Genomic DNA, 18,913 nt, shown 5'->3' with positions numbered 1-18,913 from the left:
ATTTTTAAAAAAATCATTTTTCATCCATTAAATAATATTTAAATTTACATCAATTTAATTATTTATATGTAAATATTAAGTTACGAATTCACCTAGTACAATGGCCCATTGTTACGGATTTGAGACTCGCTAGAGACACTCTTTTTAATTTTGGCTCCGCATTTATTGTAAAATAATTTTTTTATTATATTTATATACATCTTAACTTTATCATGTTTACTTTATTATATTTTAATTTTCTTTAATAAAAATTTTAACTTAAATTTTTTCTTAGTACACGTTTATTCACGAGATACAAAGTACGTTGTAGGAAAGCGACAAAACAAAAGTGCTATTATATTCATCATGGTACTTCTAAGATTCCTCTTTTCCTTTGCAATGGTACTTCTAAGATTCCTCTTTTCCTTTGCAATGGTACTTCATTTCCTCTCTTTTTTTTTGTTCTTCTATACTCAATTGAATAATTCACTAATAAAAAAAAACGTAAATTTGTTCCCCCTCGAAAATTAACTCGTCTTTAAGGGATTTCTTATGAATTTTCCGACAAGTCATTGTTTTATGAATATGACGGAAAATGATACAATTTATTCAAACATTAGATTTATGATTAAAATAATTTAGTACAATACAACAACACCTCATACAATATTATAACTTATAAAATGATATGTAACACTCATCTTGTCTCGAACTTGAATATATATGTATATTATCTTAAAAATTCAACTAATATGAAATATAGGGAGTACTTGCTATTTAGTTGAGGTGAGAAAATAAAGGTCCACACACTCAACTAATTTATAGAGGAATATTATAGTATATCCCCTCTCAACAATATTATCATAACGTTTTAGTCATGCATGGTAAGTTTAGTTTAGTCACGGGATATATCTGATCTGTACTATAAGATTCTTAGAAAGGGACAATACATACTATGTATGAGTTATCCAATAGAGACAAGTAATTCAAAACAAATCAAGTATCATAAAATTTTCAAATTTCTTTTAACTTTGTTTCATTTTTTCTCTTTGATTTTCAATTTCTTATCTGTAATAGGATCTCTGCTAATTTTAAATTCATATCTTCGTAAGATATCATATATAAAAGTGATGGAGAATCTCTATTTGATCAGTGTCCGAAGTGCCGAACCACCCTCGTTCAAAGGGTGTTAATTGAGACTCTTTGATTGAAAATCCATGTTCCACCGATGGATATATATATATATATATATATATATATATATATATATATATTAAATTTTATAGTTTTTCGTGTATTTACTTCTTTATTATTTGAAGTTTTCTTAGCAAAAATTCTAAATCAAACACATTTTAAGTACGCTGCTCCGTACACCTTTAGTCATGAGAAATCTGTGATAAACATAATTCAAGAATATTTTCTAAGAAAGGAACAAGTAAAAAAAACAAGATATATATTATTTAGATTCGTGTTAACAATAACGGATTTAAGATTATTTTTTTAAAAATTCAAAAAATAAGAATATAGTACCTGAAATTTAAATTTGAAACTTTAATATGTATTTTAAATTGATCAATCACTAAGTTAACGTTTAATCTTATATTCAAGCTTTGGTAGCTTAGTACATAGCATAGCGTCATAAATGACACAATATACTTTGTAGTCATAATTAATAATTTCTTCTTAAGCTCCCCTTCAATAAGTGACACAACTACCCTCGCCTAAAGGATGCCAATTGAAATTCTTTGGTTGAAAATTTTCATTATGCAGATAGGTAAAACAATTTTTTATATGACATTTAATTTTGCACTTTCATTTTGTTGGATACTAATCAATAGAATTCTCTATTCTGTCGATTCTTTCTCGGGTTTCTTCTTAACTTAATCTTGGTTCTACTTAATTAGTAGCAACTCATATTAGCAACAATTTTAGTGCATCATGATACTGAAATATGGGGAGATGATGCAATGGAGTTCAAGCCAGAGAGATTTAGTGAAAGAATATCAAAAGCAACAAAAGGACAAGTTGTATTTTTTTCCATTTAGTTGGGGTCCAAGAATATGTATTGGTCAAAACTTTGCTATGTTAGAGATAAAAATGGCAATGGCCATGATTCTAAAACACTATGCATTTGAACTCTCTCAATCTTATGTCATGCTCCTCATCCATTGTTGCTTCAACCTCAATATGGTGCTCAATTGATCATGCACAAGTTATAGAAGTAGTCATGTGTTGTCTTTTAAGTCATGCTATATTGTGTATTGTTCTTTAACTAGGATTAAAGGATTGACATAGTAGACTATATATAAGTGAAGTCATATATTGTTTTGTAAGAGTGGAGTACTTTTATAATAATATTAGTGTACTTCATGTTTGTGATTTTCCTTTTTCCCTTCTTTTTGTGCCTTAGAATTGTTTATCCTTGGTATTGTGTCACTCTCTTCTTCCCTTACAACAACATGATAATAACCTAGATTAAATTCATGATTTTCTTTTTAGTCATATGACCTTTTTTTATAGGAGATATCGGTAAATAAATTTAAAATACAAGAGATCATGAAAATTTTCGTCAAGAATTAACATGACTATATGAATATATTGCTTCATGATAGACAGAAAATTTCCACCAGAAGGAAATTTCTGGTCGTGCTTGGACCTGTTTGTTAATGATCTTCATCGAGCGGTGCAACATAAACATCTTAGCATTGTAGGAATTTTGGAAGCAATGAATCCACTATCGTCGTGGCCTAAATCAAAACAAAAACTTCTGAATGGATGGCTGGATTCTATCAAAATACCTAAATAAGTTACACTTGAACTCCATGAGGTTGTAATATTGATGGTATAAGTACTAGAATAACCATAGGAGTTCTTGGGGGAAATCGTTTGCCAGCAGAATGAACACATGACAGAATTGAGTTCAAAATGATTGTTGTGCTGAAAAGTAAACATGTTTCCATTCAATTGAAGCACATAAAAAATAAGTAGCAGCAATAAGTACAGTTTGTGAACGGCCAACCATTGAATAAATCATACACGGAAGAGAAGACGGTGCGACCGATATTAAAGAATGCATGAACATCGGTGAAGGTGGTTGCCGACCATTAAAAATAAGAACCACCAGTTGAAAAATAATTAAGCACATGTATGATTGTACTGTTATAAATAGGGATGTATATTTTGAGATTGTAATAATCATAAGTAGAGTAGAAGTTATATAACAAAATATAGATATAAAAATCATATGTACTGATGTTTTGTTTGAGATATAAAAGAGTGAGTTCTTTCGGTACATACATATATCTTACTTATTTTTTTATATCCTACATATGAAATCAGAGCCAGAGAAAGCTGGAGTGATCTTCTTGAGAGATTACCAAGAAATAATTGAGTCAGAGAGCAAGAGTGCTCTGTTTGAGATTGAGGTGAAACAGAAAACAAAGAGAAGGTGTGTTTTAAGAATTTTATTTTATTACTTTATTTCTTAAAAGAAGTGAAAAAGAGAGAGCGTTGTTGTGGATTTCATGTGAAAAAAAGTAGTAATGCTTGGTGGGTCCATTTGTTTTATTGAAAGGTGGTGAGTTTTATTTTATGGTGGAAGATATTAAAGAAAAGATAGTGGAGAGTACATGTAAGAGTTTAATTAAAAAAATAGTAGTGCTTGGTGGGTTCATTTATTTTATTGAAAGGTGGTGAGTTTTATTTTATAGTGGAAGATATTAAAGAAAAAGGAGTAGAGAGTGCAATGTGTGCATACGTGTAAGAGTTTTAATTTTTTTTTTTTTAAAAAAGAGGGTGTTGTTTACAAAAAGATAGAGTTATTGAGTGAAAAAAAAGCAGAAGTGAAAAAAAGTGAGTGATTGAAAAATAAATGCCATCTACTAGTTCATTACAAGTACCACTCTTGACCAAAGACAATTATGCAAGATGGTGCATGCAAATGGAGGCTCTTCTAGGATCTCTTGATGTATGGGATCTCGTTGAAAATGGCTACGAAAAGAAAGAAGAAACGGATGAGAACGAAGAAGAACTACGAGAGCTGAAGAAGCGAAAGAAAAAAGCTCTATTTACAATCTATCAAGGAATAGATGAATCAAGCGACAAAACAAAAGTGCTATTATATTCATCATGGTACTTCTAAGATTCCTCTTTTCCTTTGCAATGGTGCTTCATTTCCTCTCTTTTTTCTGTTCTTCTATCCTCAATTGAATAAGTCACTAATAAAAAAAAGTGAATTTGTTCCCCCTCGAAAATTAACTCGTCTTTAAGGGATTTCTTATGAATTTTCCGACAAGCCATTGTTTTATGAATATGACAGAAAACGATACAATTTATTCAAACATGATATTTATGTTTAAAATAATTTAGTACAATACAATACCACCCCAACGATATTATAATTTATAAAATGATATGTAGCACCCATCTTGTCTCGTACTTGAGTGTATATGTGCATTATCTTAGAAATTCAACTAATATGAAATATAGGGAATACTTGTTATTTAGTTAAGGTGAGAAAATAAAGAGAAAATACCCAAAAATGGAGAAAAAAGATAGTACATAGGAATGTTAATAATCTAGAAGTATCACATCACCTTATTTATGTCATTAAATATTCAATAAATTAAAAAAAATCCACTTTCCCAAACTCTCCTACAACATCCATTTCGTCAAAGAAGGACTGAGCAGAGGAAGTAATTAATAGGAAACACTCGACTTTTATTCAACCAACACATAACGATTACATAACTTAGAAAATTACAACCAGAAATAACGATTAAATAATTTAGAAAATTACAACCACAAAAATATTTTGTAGCTTAGTACATATCATAGTGTTATAGATGACACAATATACTTGGTGGCCATAATTTGATCTTAATGCTTCTTCTTAAGCTTCCTCTAGAGCAATTTTGCCACCAATACAATGGTTCTCTTTGCAGCTTGTCATGCAAGGTCCAAACTTGTCATTAAGATCTGCAAAATTCACCCAAAAAATTAGAGAAACTAAAGAACAATATTAATTTTATTGAGTCGCCCTTGTCTATAGTACATTATAGAACATATGAAGTAGCAAGAAAGGCAAGGAGTGTGTTTGTGTTAGTTACGTACCGTTGAGGTATTTGGAACAAATGCCAAGAGAACATCCAACGTTGCAAACAGTTGTAGTAGGGTTTAGAGTTGCAACTTCATCAGAAATTGTTGTAAATGGCGAAAGGCAACGACCGACACACAAAAGTAAGCCCCCAACATCTTGTGTAGGTGCGAATTGTTTTATACATTGTAGCGGACATGGTGTGTTACAATCAACGAGGCATTTAATAAGGCTATCAGCATTTTTGAAATTTGTAACACATCCTATCGTACAAAATTGGCCAGCCACAGACTTATGATCTGTAAAAAAAAGCATTGCAAGGAACAACACTACAACAACTTTCAATGCCATTGAGAGAGTTAATTTGCACTAGAGTTGATCTTGTTATTTGGTTGATGTATGTAAAAATAAACTTAGCTTCTCAAGTATTTATAGGGGAAATACAAGCATACATACATCATATATATTGTTTTTTTACATTATTATATCTAAAAGAGATATAATTTGTGTGATGGAGAATCAATGGTGGAGATCCTCTTATCCAAAGGGTATATCAATTGAGACTTCTTAGTTCATTGGAAAATTATATCAGGTATATATTCAAGGCAGAATCACAAGGGTTTAACTTATTAATCTCTTTCGTGGAAAATTAAACAGCGTCTCTGTTTGACCAGACGATCTCATAATCAGTCGATTTCACACCTTTGAATATGCACAAGTAGACACTTAAACTTGTATAGTCTCCCACGGTCTTAGCATTATTTTGATCAGTAAACAAAAGCATTGCAAAAAACAATACCAATACAACTTTAAACGCCATACTTAATTATATGATACTATTGTTATTTTGTTGATGTCAAAAAAAAGGTCCTCACCCTAAACTATTTATGGAGGAAACATATATATTTTATAGTATTGTTTTTACTCAGGAAACAAATACTAAGTAAGTATCTTTTTGCATGTTTTCTTCAATAATAGTTTAAACTTAATATTTATATCTATTTAATAAATTTGCAAATACAAATACATTATTTAAATAAAAATTATTGAGTTTGACCGAACACGTATCGAGCTTCTAGATCGACCCCTGAGTCTTAAATATAAACTTCAATATTTAGAAAAGCAGAATGGCATGGAAGACCTTTTTACCTTTATCAGTGTTTCATCCTGACATATAAACTTGTTCAAATTTTTTTTTTTAAAATTTTTTCTTATTTGAATTATATTAAAACTCCTAAAATTTAAGACTTTAAAATGAATCATAATTTTGTTAACTTATATCAGGTCTTTTTTAAAAATTAAACTAACTTATTATTCATCACAATTTTTAATTCACGACACAAGAAAATAAATTTGCATTAATACATTCAATTCCTGGCCGAACTGAGTGTACTTTGAAAATGACTTATCATATGTACTTTAGAGCTATATTTGTAGTTGTAAAAAACGTGTTCAAAATTTGAATGGTTGAAGTTCTTTGGGGTGCTATATAACGTTACACAACTTACAAACGGTGTTTTAGCTTATAATAGGGGTGTTAAACGAATATGAAAAATCAACCGAATCAATCGAATCGTATCAAATTGATTTATAATTTTTTTTCAATATAATCGTGGACTTTATTTAAGTTTATAACCATCTTGAGCGGTCTTTTAGGATTGGTCGTTGTATGTCACCACCTCCCATCTATCCAACACATTTAATTTTTTTAAAAAAATATTTCTCATCTGTTAAATAATATTTAAATTTACATCAATTTAATTATTTATATGTAAATATTAAGTTACGAATTCACCTAGCACAATGGCCCATTGTTGCGAATTTGAGACTCGCTAGAGACACTCTTTTTAATTCTGGCTCCGTATTTGTTAATATGCTAGGTAAAATGAATTTTTTTATGTATATACATCTTAACTTTATCATGTTTACTTTTTTATGTATATACATACAACAACAACCCAGTGAAATCCAATACTGTGGGGTCTGGGAGGGTAAAATGTATGCATACCTGACTCCTATAAAGGTAGGACGACTGTTTTCGAAGGACCCTCGGCTCAATAAAAGCATAAAAACATAAAAGAGGTTAGATAAGGCATATATGAGAAAGAAAATAACGAGAACGACAGGGATAAATAGGGTAATCAAAGTACAGAAAGTAATAGATAATAACAGAAATCAGAGCACAATAAATTATAGTACGCTAATGCGTCTACTAATAAAGAGGAATAATGAGACTATGTATGGAACACCCCAAATGTTTTTCGCAAAGATTCGAATATTTCTCCACGCGTGTGTAGACTCGAACCTTATGACTTATAATTTTATATATAAGTTAGGATTAATTCCTAAATATTTGAAGTGTGTTAGATGTGGTGAGGGGTCATAAGGGATCTCTAACACCAAATCGAGTCCAAAGATTTCCAATCGATTAAGTTTTCGGATGAGTTAGTATAAGGGTCAACTTCAAACGACCATATCTCCTAGAATATAATGAATTGGGTGGACCACGACCTACCAAATTAAAGGTCTTTGAGTCTTCTTTCCAACACCACTAAGATTGCAATTTTTAGAGTTCAGAGTCAAAAGTTATGACCATTGTACTACAGACTAGTACTGCTGGAATTGGTTGACCACTGCAAGAAATTTAGGCTTGGCGCTCCAGTGGCGTGACACGCCACTATAGCACCAGAAAACAACCTCAATAGTTTGGTCCTTGGTGCGATGCGCCACTATTAGATGTGCAGGGTTTTAAGCCTATTTTGGCTTGGTGCTGCAGTGGCGCGACGCGCCATTATAGCGCCAGCAAGATTTTTGCCCAGTTTTCCATATTTTTGAAGAGGGGCAACTTGGACTTTTTCCCTAATTATATATACCCAACTTAGAATGTTTTGGGATGATATTTTCAGCCTCCTCACCTCCCAAAAACCCTAATCTTCTTCCCCTCTTCTCTTCCAAACATCTCCAACAAGATTTGCCCTAAAAAAATTCAAGGATTCAAGTGTCACACCCCAGGAGGGTACCCTAGGCGTGGTCGGCACTCGAAAGCCATTTCTGGCCTCCAAGCGAACCACTTGGTCAAGTCACACATTCATTCAAACATATTCTCTCAGCGGAAGACTCAATCAATGAAGTACTATTCATAATGTAGGGCCAAAGGCCAAATAACTATCAAATCAACCAACAGTTATAGAAGAACTACTCGAAAGAACAATCCAACATTTCTACGCTCCGGTCTATGAAGCCTCTATCAACAATCTAGGAGGTGCCAATGACAAATCCATGGCTACCAACAATCAAAATAACGAAAACAAAACAAAGCAGTAAGGTCGATCTCGGCATCCTTCGAAAACTAGGAGGACTCACCAACTAGCTGGGAGTGGGTATATCTTCAATGGTGCGCCGGTTGATGATCTCTAGTACCTGTCTCTGCATCATGAAACGATGCAGGCCAAATGGAGTCAGTACATGGAATGTACAAGTATGTAAAATGGCCGAATGAAACAAACATCAAGGAAACATCAAATCAACTCGGAATCTCAACTTAAGAGAAATAACAACTCAATCAAGTGTCCTAAGTCTAAACAAGAATATGGTTTAGACGGGACCAATCACATACCATTCAACTCAATCCGACTCAGAGTACTATCAAGACCTATATGGGAGTTTCTCTTATCCGACAACCATCACTTATGAGCCCGTGATAGTACAACAAACTGATGTTGTTGCCGCGTCCGTTCATACCTTGCCAGGGTATGAACGAATCAACCAATCATGGATCCAATCCAACCAAGTACTATAATGTCAGGATAATAATTTTGGGGAAGCATCCGACTTTAACGGTTCAATCCCCTCCTACGTTTGGCGATGTAGTTATTGGGTTCGAGTATGGACTATACTCTTGCCCAATTCGGTGCTCGATACTCTCTCCAAGACTTAATGCTCATAAAACTCCATCCAATTAACTCGATCCAATCATATCGACAAGTCTCATTTACAACCTTGTCAACTCATCAACTCTATCACAATCAAATCTCTCCCAATCATACTATCCGATCAATCTCAATCATATCTTTCAAAAGTAGATTAAGCATGCATTTATAACAACATGTAAACCTATCCAATCGTTCCTCTATTCATTTAACAAATCTTTTGGGACTCAACACAATTCCAAGGTTTTAAATCAACAATTCAAGATAAACAACATATTTAAGAAAATTAACATTTCTTTATCAAAATCAACATAGTTAAGGAATTAACAATATATGATCGACACCTCATCTCAATCAACTCATAACAACATGAAGCACATCACTTTCTTGACTCCACAACATCATCATAATGGAAATTAGGGGGATTGATAAAAAGGACCTATTTGGACCTACCTCTATCAATAAGCTTCATTCTCATGGACAATAAATCAAAAGAAGATGTAGGGCACATGGGTGGACTCAACCCATGTTTTGAATAGCCTTATATACCTTAGTGAAGACTTGAAGAGAACCTTGATGTTGGGTCTTCAATGAGAAACTTGAATTTCTTGAAGCTCTTGAATGAAATCTTTGTTGGAGAAAGATTGAAGAAAAAGATAGGGATTTCTAGGGCTTTTAGAGAGAGAGAGAGAGACTGAAAATATGGTCCAAAAATGTCCCAAGGCTGTGTATATATAATTTAGAGAAATACCCAAATTTCCCTTTCTTCGAAAATCTGGAAAAATGGCTAAAACACTCTTGGCGCGATAGTGGCGCGTCGCGCCACTGCGGCGCCAAGTTGAATTTAGGCTTAAAACCTGCACATTTGATAGTGGCACATCGCGCCAAGGACCAAACTACTGAGACTATTTTGTGGCGCGTCGCGCCCTGCACATCTTCTAGTGGCGTGCCGCGCCAGGGACCAAACTACTGAGGCTTATTCCTGGCGCGATAGTGGCGCGCCGCGCCAAGCCCAGGTTTCCAGCAGTTGTCCCTAGGCCTGAAATTCCTGTAATACCCGTCCGTCTTAGGATCGTCATATCTTTTGACTCTGAAATCCAAAAATTACATTCTTGGCGGCGTTGGAAAGAAGACTCGATGACCTCTAATTTAGTATGTCGTGGCCAACCCAGATCATCATATTTCAAAATATAGGGTCGTTAGAAGTCGACCCCTTATACGAACTCAAGAAAGGTCTGAAACTTAGGGAACAATTTGCGGGGTGTTACAATATCTTCCCCTTGGGATCATTCGTCCTCGAATGACTAGTAAACCAAGAATAGAATCGAGGTGCAAATCACAATCAACATTCAGCCAATTAACCAATCAAATTCTTAATTAACTTACTATCCAAACTCAAAATGCACAAACGAATTCAAGTCAAGAAAGTAGGCATTACCTCCAACATTCTCATCGGTAGGCACGAATAGATGGGGATATTTAGACTTCATATCTTCCTCCGCTTCCCATGTGGCTTCCTCAATGAATTGATTTCTCCACAGGACTTTGACTGAGGCGATCTCTTTGTTCCTCAATTTGCAAATTTGGCGATTAAGAATTTGGACCGAAACCTCTTCATAGGATAAGCTATCCTTAACTCCAATACTATCAATGGGGACTACCAACGAGGGATCTCCTAAGCACTTCTTCAATATCGAAACGTGAAATTCCGGATGAATAGAGGCTAGCTCCGAGGGTAACTCCAACTCATAGGCGACACTCCCAATCCGCCTCGCAATCTGGTAAGGACCAATATATCGAGGAATAAGCTTCCCCTTCCTTCTAAACCTCATGACGCCCTTCATGGGTGACACTTTCAAGTATATCCAATCACCCACCTCAAACTCTAAGTCTCTCCTTCTCACGTCGGTGTAAGATTTTTTGCGGCTTTGGGATGTCTTTAGCCTATCTTGAATGTTTTATTTTGCCTCAGAGATTTGATTAGATCAGAGCTTAGGGCTAAAGGAAGAGCAGAATATACGAAAGAAGACGAAGAACTTGAAGAAATAATGTCAATTGGAGATCCTTCGGTACAAGCTAGTCCAAATTACAGATTTGTTGATTTTGAAAATTATGAGCCGATTTCTGTTAATGTTAATACAGATGAATTGGAGAAAATGATTTAAAATATGTAGATGTTACAATTAGTTATATACAACTTATTATAAGTTTGTAACTTGTATGATTTGAATTTTATCAATATATTAATAAAGTCAAAGACTCATTGAGTGTTTGCATTTCTTAATTTTATTTCCCTATAAATTTTGTATGAATCAATTAAATAATTATTTTTACTTTACATAATCATCTAAGGAAAATTAAATTTGTAGTCACTATAAGATTTCAATACTTGAAAAAATATATTATTATAATAGATAGTATATCATGAGTATATTTGTTATACATTGTAAGTATATATAATATATAATGTAAGTAATAGATAGTATATTATGAGTATATTAGATATACATTATAAGTATATATAATATAATGTAAGTATATTATTATAATAGATAGTATATTGTGAGTATATTAGATATACATTGAAAGTATATATAATATATAATGTAAGTAATAGAGAGTATATTGTGAGTGTATTTGGTATACTTTGTAAGTATATATATATAATATAAATTATTATATCACTATAATATATAGTATAATGTTAGTATACTTCATATACATAGTACATATATATATAGTATAATGTAAGTATATGATTATAATAGATAGTAGATTGTGAGTATATAGTGAGTATATTAGTATAATAGATAGCATATTGTGAAACAGCCTCTGGCAGAAATGCAAGGTAAGGCTGCGTACAACAGACCCTTGTGGTCGGGCCCTTCCCCGGATCCTGCGCATAGCGGGAGCTTAAGTGCACCGGGCTGCCCTTTTTTTATAAACGCCGCAAAAAATATCAAGCCCAACGGGTCCAACCCGGCCCGACCCTCTTAACATGTATAATCCTACGTGCGTAGTTGTGGGACTTGAATTTTCTAAACCCATGTTCTTTCGGTACTAAATAATCCTCCCAAAACAACATATATTTATATAATGCTAATAGGTATATAAAGCTCTTATCATTTATATCACATGCGAGACTAACCTCAAAAATTATATCTTGAATCATAAGTGAGATTAACTCAAAAATCATGCCTTAAAATAACCTGTATTTAGGTTGCAAATCATATCATGCTTGCTTTCATGTTTAAAAGTCATAAATACATAAGAGACCATAGAAAATCATGCTAAATCAGTATATTAAGGTTATAAAACCAAAGTGAAACAATCAAACGTAAACTATTAAAGAAAGATCATAATTTCATAGAAACCCTAGCTTTATTTCTAGCAATCTTCTTAAATTCTTGAGAATCAAAAATACTTTAGCATAAGAGTCAAAGCATACTCTCATTGAATCCTTACATAGCTTAGATATTGAAATTTGAAACAAGAACTTGCTTGGAAGCCTTGAAATCCAAGTTTTTGTCTTTCTTATGGTTTCTTTTTGAATTTAGGGAGTTAAGAACGTAGAAATAAATGAAAACCAAGTAAGAGGATGCCTAGCTGGATACGCAAAAGAGTAACAAAATCTGTATATTATTCGAATGCATATCATTCCCATCTTCACATCATCCAAATGTATATCATTCAAGGGAATTGTCTTTCACAAACTATTATAGGATTTGAAGTGGCTCCTTGTTGTAAACATATGACTATATAATTGCTATACATCATAATAGGAATGTTAATCACCTTATTTATGTCATTAGACATTCAAGAAACTAAAAAGATCCATTAGGAAGTAATTAATAGGAAACACAAGACTTTTATTCAACCAAAACATAACGATTACATAATTTAGAAAATTACAACCACAAAAATATTTTGTAGCTTAGTACATATCATAGTGTCATAGATGACACAATATACTTTGTGGCCATAATTTGATCTTAATGCTTCTTCTTAAGCTTCCTGAAGAGCAATTTTGCCACCAATACAATGGTTCTCTTTGCAGCTTGTCATGCAAGGTCCAAACTTGTCATTAAGATCTGCAAAATTCACCCAAAAAATTAGAGAAACTAAAGAGCTACATTAATTTTATTGAGTCGCCCTTATCTATATTACATTATAGAACATATGAAGTAGCAATAAAGGCAAGGAGTGTGTTTGTGTTAGTTACGTACCGTTGAGGTATTTGGAACAAATGCCAAGAGAACATCCAATGTTACAAACAGTTGTAGTAGGGTTTAGAGTTGCAACTTCATCAGAAATTGTTTTAAATGGCACAATGCAACCGCTGACACACAAAAATAAGCCCTCAATATTACCTGAAGCTTCAAATTTTGTTATACATTGTAGCGCACATGGTACGTCACACTGAACGACGCAATTAATAAAGCTTGCAGGATTTTTGGATTTTACAATACATTCGATCAAACAAAATTGGCCAGCCACAGACTTATGATCTGTGAAAACAAGCATTGCAAGGAACAACACTACAACAACTTTCAATGCCATTGAGAGAGTTAATTTGCACTAGGGTTGATCGTGTTATTTGGTTGATGTCTGTGAAAATAAGCTTAGATTCTCTAGTATTTATAGAGGAATTACAAACATATATACATACATCATTTATATTGTTTTACATTATTATATCTAGAAGATATATAATTTGTGTGATGGAGAATCAATGGTGCAGACACTCTTTTCCAAAGGGTATATCAATTGAGACTTCTTAGTTCGTTGGAAAATTATATAATGTTATATTTCACAATCCCGATCTGTCGTGTCTGGCACCTATAATACTAATTCTAATATTTAATTTTAATTAATTCTAAGAATTGTGGACTTTTATTTAAGTGTATAACCATCCTAAACAATTGAAATGGTCTTTTTAATTTATAAAAAAAACTCAAAAAATTTTCGAACCGAACCAATTAACCTTACATGTATTCAAATATATTTTATATATTAATAATATGTTAAATTTAATATAAATATATATTTTATAAATTATTTTCAAATACAAAAAATAAGGGAACTTTGAAAAATAGCAAAGATTTCTGTTTGTATATCTCGCTGCTTAATACAAATTGGGCTTTCAAAAGAAATTGTATGCATTCACTTCTAGATTTGTATATTCGCTTCTAGATTTATATATTTACTTTTCGATTTGCTTTAGAGATTTGTATATTCACATACAGCCAAGTGATATGGCAATGACCACTACAAAATATGTCGATATAACCGCACAATTTAATACAATCGAGCAGACATGTTCCATAGTCTCCAACGGTCTCAGCATTATTCTAATCAGTAAACAAAAGCATTGCAAGAAACAAAATCAATACAACTTATTTTTGTTATTTTACATGTTTTTACTCAGAAAACAAATACTAACTAAGTATTCTTTTGGCATGTTTTGTCCAATAATAGTGTAAACTTAATCTTTATATCTATTTAATAAATTTACAAATACAAATACATTATTTAAATAAAAATTACAGACTTTGACCGAGAGCTTCTAGGTGACCCCTGGGTACTTTCATCCATTAAAATATACAGGACAGTAGAGAGTAGTAGGTTTCTGCCACTTTGTCTACTTCTACATTTTCATTTTCTTATTATTTGCTTGTGTCTTATTCTCAACTAATTAATATAAAACAGAAAAAATATTAATTTATGCTATGTCATTACTAAAAAAAAAGGGTGAAAATCAATTGAAAAATGTCATGATCTAATCCACCGGTTCGTGCGGGCACCTACTCTAACACCTAAATAGAAGAACTCTTACAAAAATACATGCGGAAGTTTAACAAATACCATTATAAATACTACAAGAGTCAGGAATACACCAAAATTGAATTTTTTAAATTCTAAGGTTTATTACAAGAGACACTTAACACCCCAAGAATCCTAGTCTAAACAGATACAAGAGCTTCTAGAGATACATAGTATAAATAAAAGCAAGAGAGAACTCCCATAAAAAAGGAATGAAGAATAGAAGCTGTTGGAGACTCATCTTCGTCTTCACCTATGAAACATCACTGACCCTGCAACCAGACTATACCAAGTGGTATAGCAAGAATAGTATCAGTACAAACAACACGTACTGATAGGAATTATCAGTCAACCCGATACCCACGGCATAATATAAAGGAATCGATAAGAAGAAAACATTTAACGTTACAAATAGTTGTAGTAGGGTTTAGAATTGCAACTTCATCAGAAATTATTGTAAATGGCGAAAGACAACCGCCAACACACAAAAGTAAACCCATAATATCACGTGAAGCTGATAATTTTGTTATACATTGTGGCGGACATGGTATGTTACAATCAACGAGGCAATAAAGCTTTCAGCACTTTTGAATTTTGTAAGACATCCTACCACAAAATTGGCCAGCCACAGACTTATGATCTGTAAAAACAATCATTGCAAGGAACAACACTACAACAACTTTCAATGCCATTGAGAGAGTTAATTTGCACTAGAGTTGATCTTGTTATTTGGTTGATGTATGTGAAAATAAGCTTAGCTTCTCTAGTATTTATAGAGGAAATACAAACATATATACATACATCATTTATATTGTTTTTACATTATTATATCTAGAAGATATATAATTTGTGTGATGGAGAATCAATGGTGGAGACACTCTTTTCAAAGGATATATCAATCGAGACTTCTGAGTTCGTTGGAAAATTATATAATGTTATATGTCACGATTCCGATCCGCTGTGACTGACACCCATAATACTAATTCTAATATTTAATTTTAATTAATTCTAAGAATTTATTTAAAATTTATCTAGGTGAAATATTTTGTCTATTTGGAGTGTGATGTGACAATTTTTTTAAAATGAAAGAGAGTGTAGCCAGTCTTCCCGTAGAGTTTCTTCTCTGATATCTATATCTATATTTTGCCTTAACCACATCAAAGAGGAGTTGAACCTATTCTAACAGACCATGGTGAGAGTGGACTAAAAGAGAAATATGTGTTTCTCAAACTAAGAAGTGATAGTTTAGGTATGAAACGCAAAAAAAGGAATAGTTTAGATGTGTTTTTGACATTTATCTATTTTTCTTATTTGAACTATATTAAAACTCCTAAAATTTAAGACTTTAAAATGAATGACAGTTTTGTTAACTTATATCAATCTTTTTTATTATTATTAAACTAACTTATTATTTATCACAATTTTTAATTCACGACACAAGAAAATAAATTTGCATTAATACATTCAATTCCTAGCTGAACTGAATGTACTTTGAAAATGACTTATCATATGTACATTAAAGCTAATAGTTGTAGTTGTAAAAAACGTGTTCAAAATTTGAATGGTTGAAGCTAATAGTTGTAGTTGTAAAAAACGTGTTCAAAATTTGAATGGTTGAAGCTAATAATTGTAGTTGTAAAAAACGTGTTCAAAGTTTGAATGATTGAAGTTCTTTGGGGTACCATATAACGTTACACAACTTACAAAAGGTGTTTCAGCCTTATCATTAGTCTTAACTGACTCACCCTAGTATCGAAAGAATATGAAAAATCAATAGAATTGTATCAAATTGATTTATAGAAATTTTTCAATATAATCGTGGATTTTTATTTAAGTTTATAACCAATTTGAACAATTGAGATGGTCTTTTTAATTTATAAAAAAACTCAAAAAATTCCCGAACCGAACCAAATAACCTTACATGTATGCAAATATATTTTATATATTAATAATATGTTAAATTTAATATAAATATATATTTTATAAATTATTTTCAAATACAAAAAATAAGGGAGCTTTCAAAAATTGCAAAAATTTTCGTTTGTATATCTCACTGCATTATACAAATTGGACTTTCAAAAGAGATTATAAATATTTACTTCCAGATTTGTATATTCGCTTCTAGATTTATATATTTACTTTTCGATTTGCTTTAGAAATTTGTATATTCACTTATCCATGTGATAGGTTAATTATCACTATAAAATATGTCGATATAACCGCACGATTTAATACAATCGAGCAGACATGTTCCATAGTCTCCAACGGTTTCAGCATTATTCTGATCAGTAAACAAAAGCATTGCAAGAAACAAAACCAATACAACTTATTTAGGTTATTTTACATGTTTTTACTCAGAAAACAAATACTAAGTAAGTATTCTTTTTGCATGTTTTGTCCAATAATAGTGTAAACTTAATATTTATATCTATTTAATAAATTTACAAATACAAATACATTATTTAAATAAAAATTATTGAGTTTGACCGAGAGCTTCTAGGTCGACCCCTGGGTCCTTTCATCCATTAAAATATACAGGACAGTTGAGAGTAGTAGGTTTCTGCCACTTTGTCAAGATCCAATTCACCGGCTCGTGCGGGCATCTACTCTAACACCTAGATAGGAGAAATCTTACAAAAATACATGCGGAAGTTTAACAAATACCATTATAAATCATAAAAGAGTCAAGAATACACCAAAATTGTTTTTTTTAAAAATTCTAAGGTTTATCAAATGAGACACTTAACACCCCAAGAATACTAGTCTAAACAGGTACAAGAGCTTCTACAGATACATAGTATAAATAAAAGCAAGAGACAACTCCCATCAAAAAGGAATGAAGAATAGAAGCTGTTGGAGACTCATCTTCGTCTTCATCTATGAAACATCATTGACCCTACAACCAGACTATGCCAAGTGGCATAGCAAGAATAGTATCAGTACAAACAACACGTACTGATAGGAATCATCAGTCAACCCGATACCCACGACATAATATAAAGGAATCGATAAGAAGAAAACATCCAACGTTACAAACAGTTGTAGCCCAACCTCCTTAAAGCGTATTGTCCCCTCTCCTGTGAAAGAAAGAGGTTGATGCACCCAGCTACCTGAAGTAGAGCTTGACAATTACAAGTAGATACTCAAGGGCATAACAGAAAGGGTGAAATTCTTGCCTAGTTCCGCTTCTTACTCTTCCAATTCAGAAAGACTTGTCGGAAATCGCCGGTTGGGTTGGTCCGACCAAGAAAGGCATGTAGTAGGGTTTAGAATTGCAAATTCATCAAAAATTGTTGTAAATGGCGAAAGGCAACCACCGACACACAAAAGTAGGCCTTTAATAGCGCGTGAAGCTGATAATTTTGTTATACATTGTGGCGGACATGGTATGTTACAATCAACTAGGCAATAAAGCTTTCAGCACTTTTGAATTTTGTAACACATCCTACCACAAAATTGGCCAGCCACAGACTTATGATCTGTAAAAACAATCATTGCAAGGAACAACACTACGACAACTTTCAATGCCACTGAGAGAGTTAATTTGCACTAGAGTTGATCTTTCTATTTGGTTGATGTATGTGAAAATAAGCTTAGCTTCTCTAGTATTTATAGAGGAAATACAAACATATATACATACATCATTTATATTGTTTTTACATTATTATATCTAGAAGATATATAATTTGTGTGATGGAGAATCAATGGTGGAGACACTCTTTTCCAAAGGGTATATCAATTGAGACTTCTGAGTTCGTTAGAAAATTATATGATGTTATATGTCACGATCCCGATTTGTCGTGATTGACACCCATAATACTTATTTCAGTGGAAGAATCAATTCTATAGCCCAACTTATTAACTTAAGCAATAAATATTAAAAACCTTGTAGAAGAAGGAACATAACCAGAAAATAATACTGTATTTTTATAAACTCAGCCAATAATTTTAATAATTACGAAAATGCGGAAGTCAACACATCCTAGGAATTGAAAGTCGTCCGTACCAAAACTCTAACCAGTGTTAATGTAAGAAAAGGGGAAACACTCCCCAAACAGAAGTAAAACTACTTAAACAGTGTTTAAAC

The 18,913-nt window shown here is 32.4% G+C and overlaps 2 protein-coding genes and 1 long non-coding RNA gene across 3 annotated transcripts; all 3 read right to left on the bottom strand.

Annotated features, from left to right (window-relative positions):
• Positions 1 to 4,677: 4,677 nt before the first annotated feature.
• Positions 4,678 to 5,484, bottom strand: LOC129876798 (uncharacterized). Its single transcript, XM_055952291.1, has 2 exons — positions 5,092 to 5,484; positions 4,678 to 4,956 (listed from the first exon to the last, which is right to left on the bottom strand). Exons 1-2 carry the CDS (start codon positions 5,423 to 5,425, stop codon positions 4,871 to 4,873), a joined length of 420 nt encoding a protein of 139 aa, XP_055808266.1. The 5' UTR covers positions 5,426 to 5,484; the 3' UTR covers positions 4,678 to 4,870.
• A 7,367-nt stretch (positions 5,485 to 12,851) lies between these two features.
• Positions 12,852 to 13,632, bottom strand: LOC129876704 (uncharacterized). The gene is made up of 2 exons (XM_055952198.1): positions 13,230 to 13,632; positions 12,852 to 13,094 (listed from the first exon to the last, which is right to left on the bottom strand). The coding sequence occupies exons 1-2, from the start codon at positions 13,561 to 13,563 to the stop codon at positions 13,009 to 13,011; spliced, it is 420 nt and encodes a 139-aa protein (XP_055808173.1). The 5' UTR covers positions 13,564 to 13,632; the 3' UTR covers positions 12,852 to 13,008.
• A 1,224-nt stretch (positions 13,633 to 14,856) lies between these two features.
• On the bottom strand, positions 14,857 to 15,619 carry LOC129876554 (uncharacterized). The gene is made up of 2 exons (XR_008763386.1): positions 15,437 to 15,619; positions 14,857 to 15,109 (listed from the first exon to the last, which is right to left on the bottom strand). It is a non-coding gene; the product is annotated as an uncharacterized LOC129876554 (long non-coding RNA).
• Between the last annotated feature and the right edge of the window lie 3,294 nt (positions 15,620 to 18,913).

The sequence above is a fragment of the Solanum dulcamara genome, chromosome 12 (genome assembly GCF_947179165.1).
Source record: "Solanum dulcamara chromosome 12, daSolDulc1.2, whole genome shotgun sequence".
NCBI lineage: Eukaryota > Viridiplantae > Streptophyta > Magnoliopsida > Solanales > Solanaceae > Solanum > Solanum dulcamara.
Note: the sequence above shows the minus strand (reverse complement) of the source record. Positions and strands in the feature narration are given on the sequence as shown.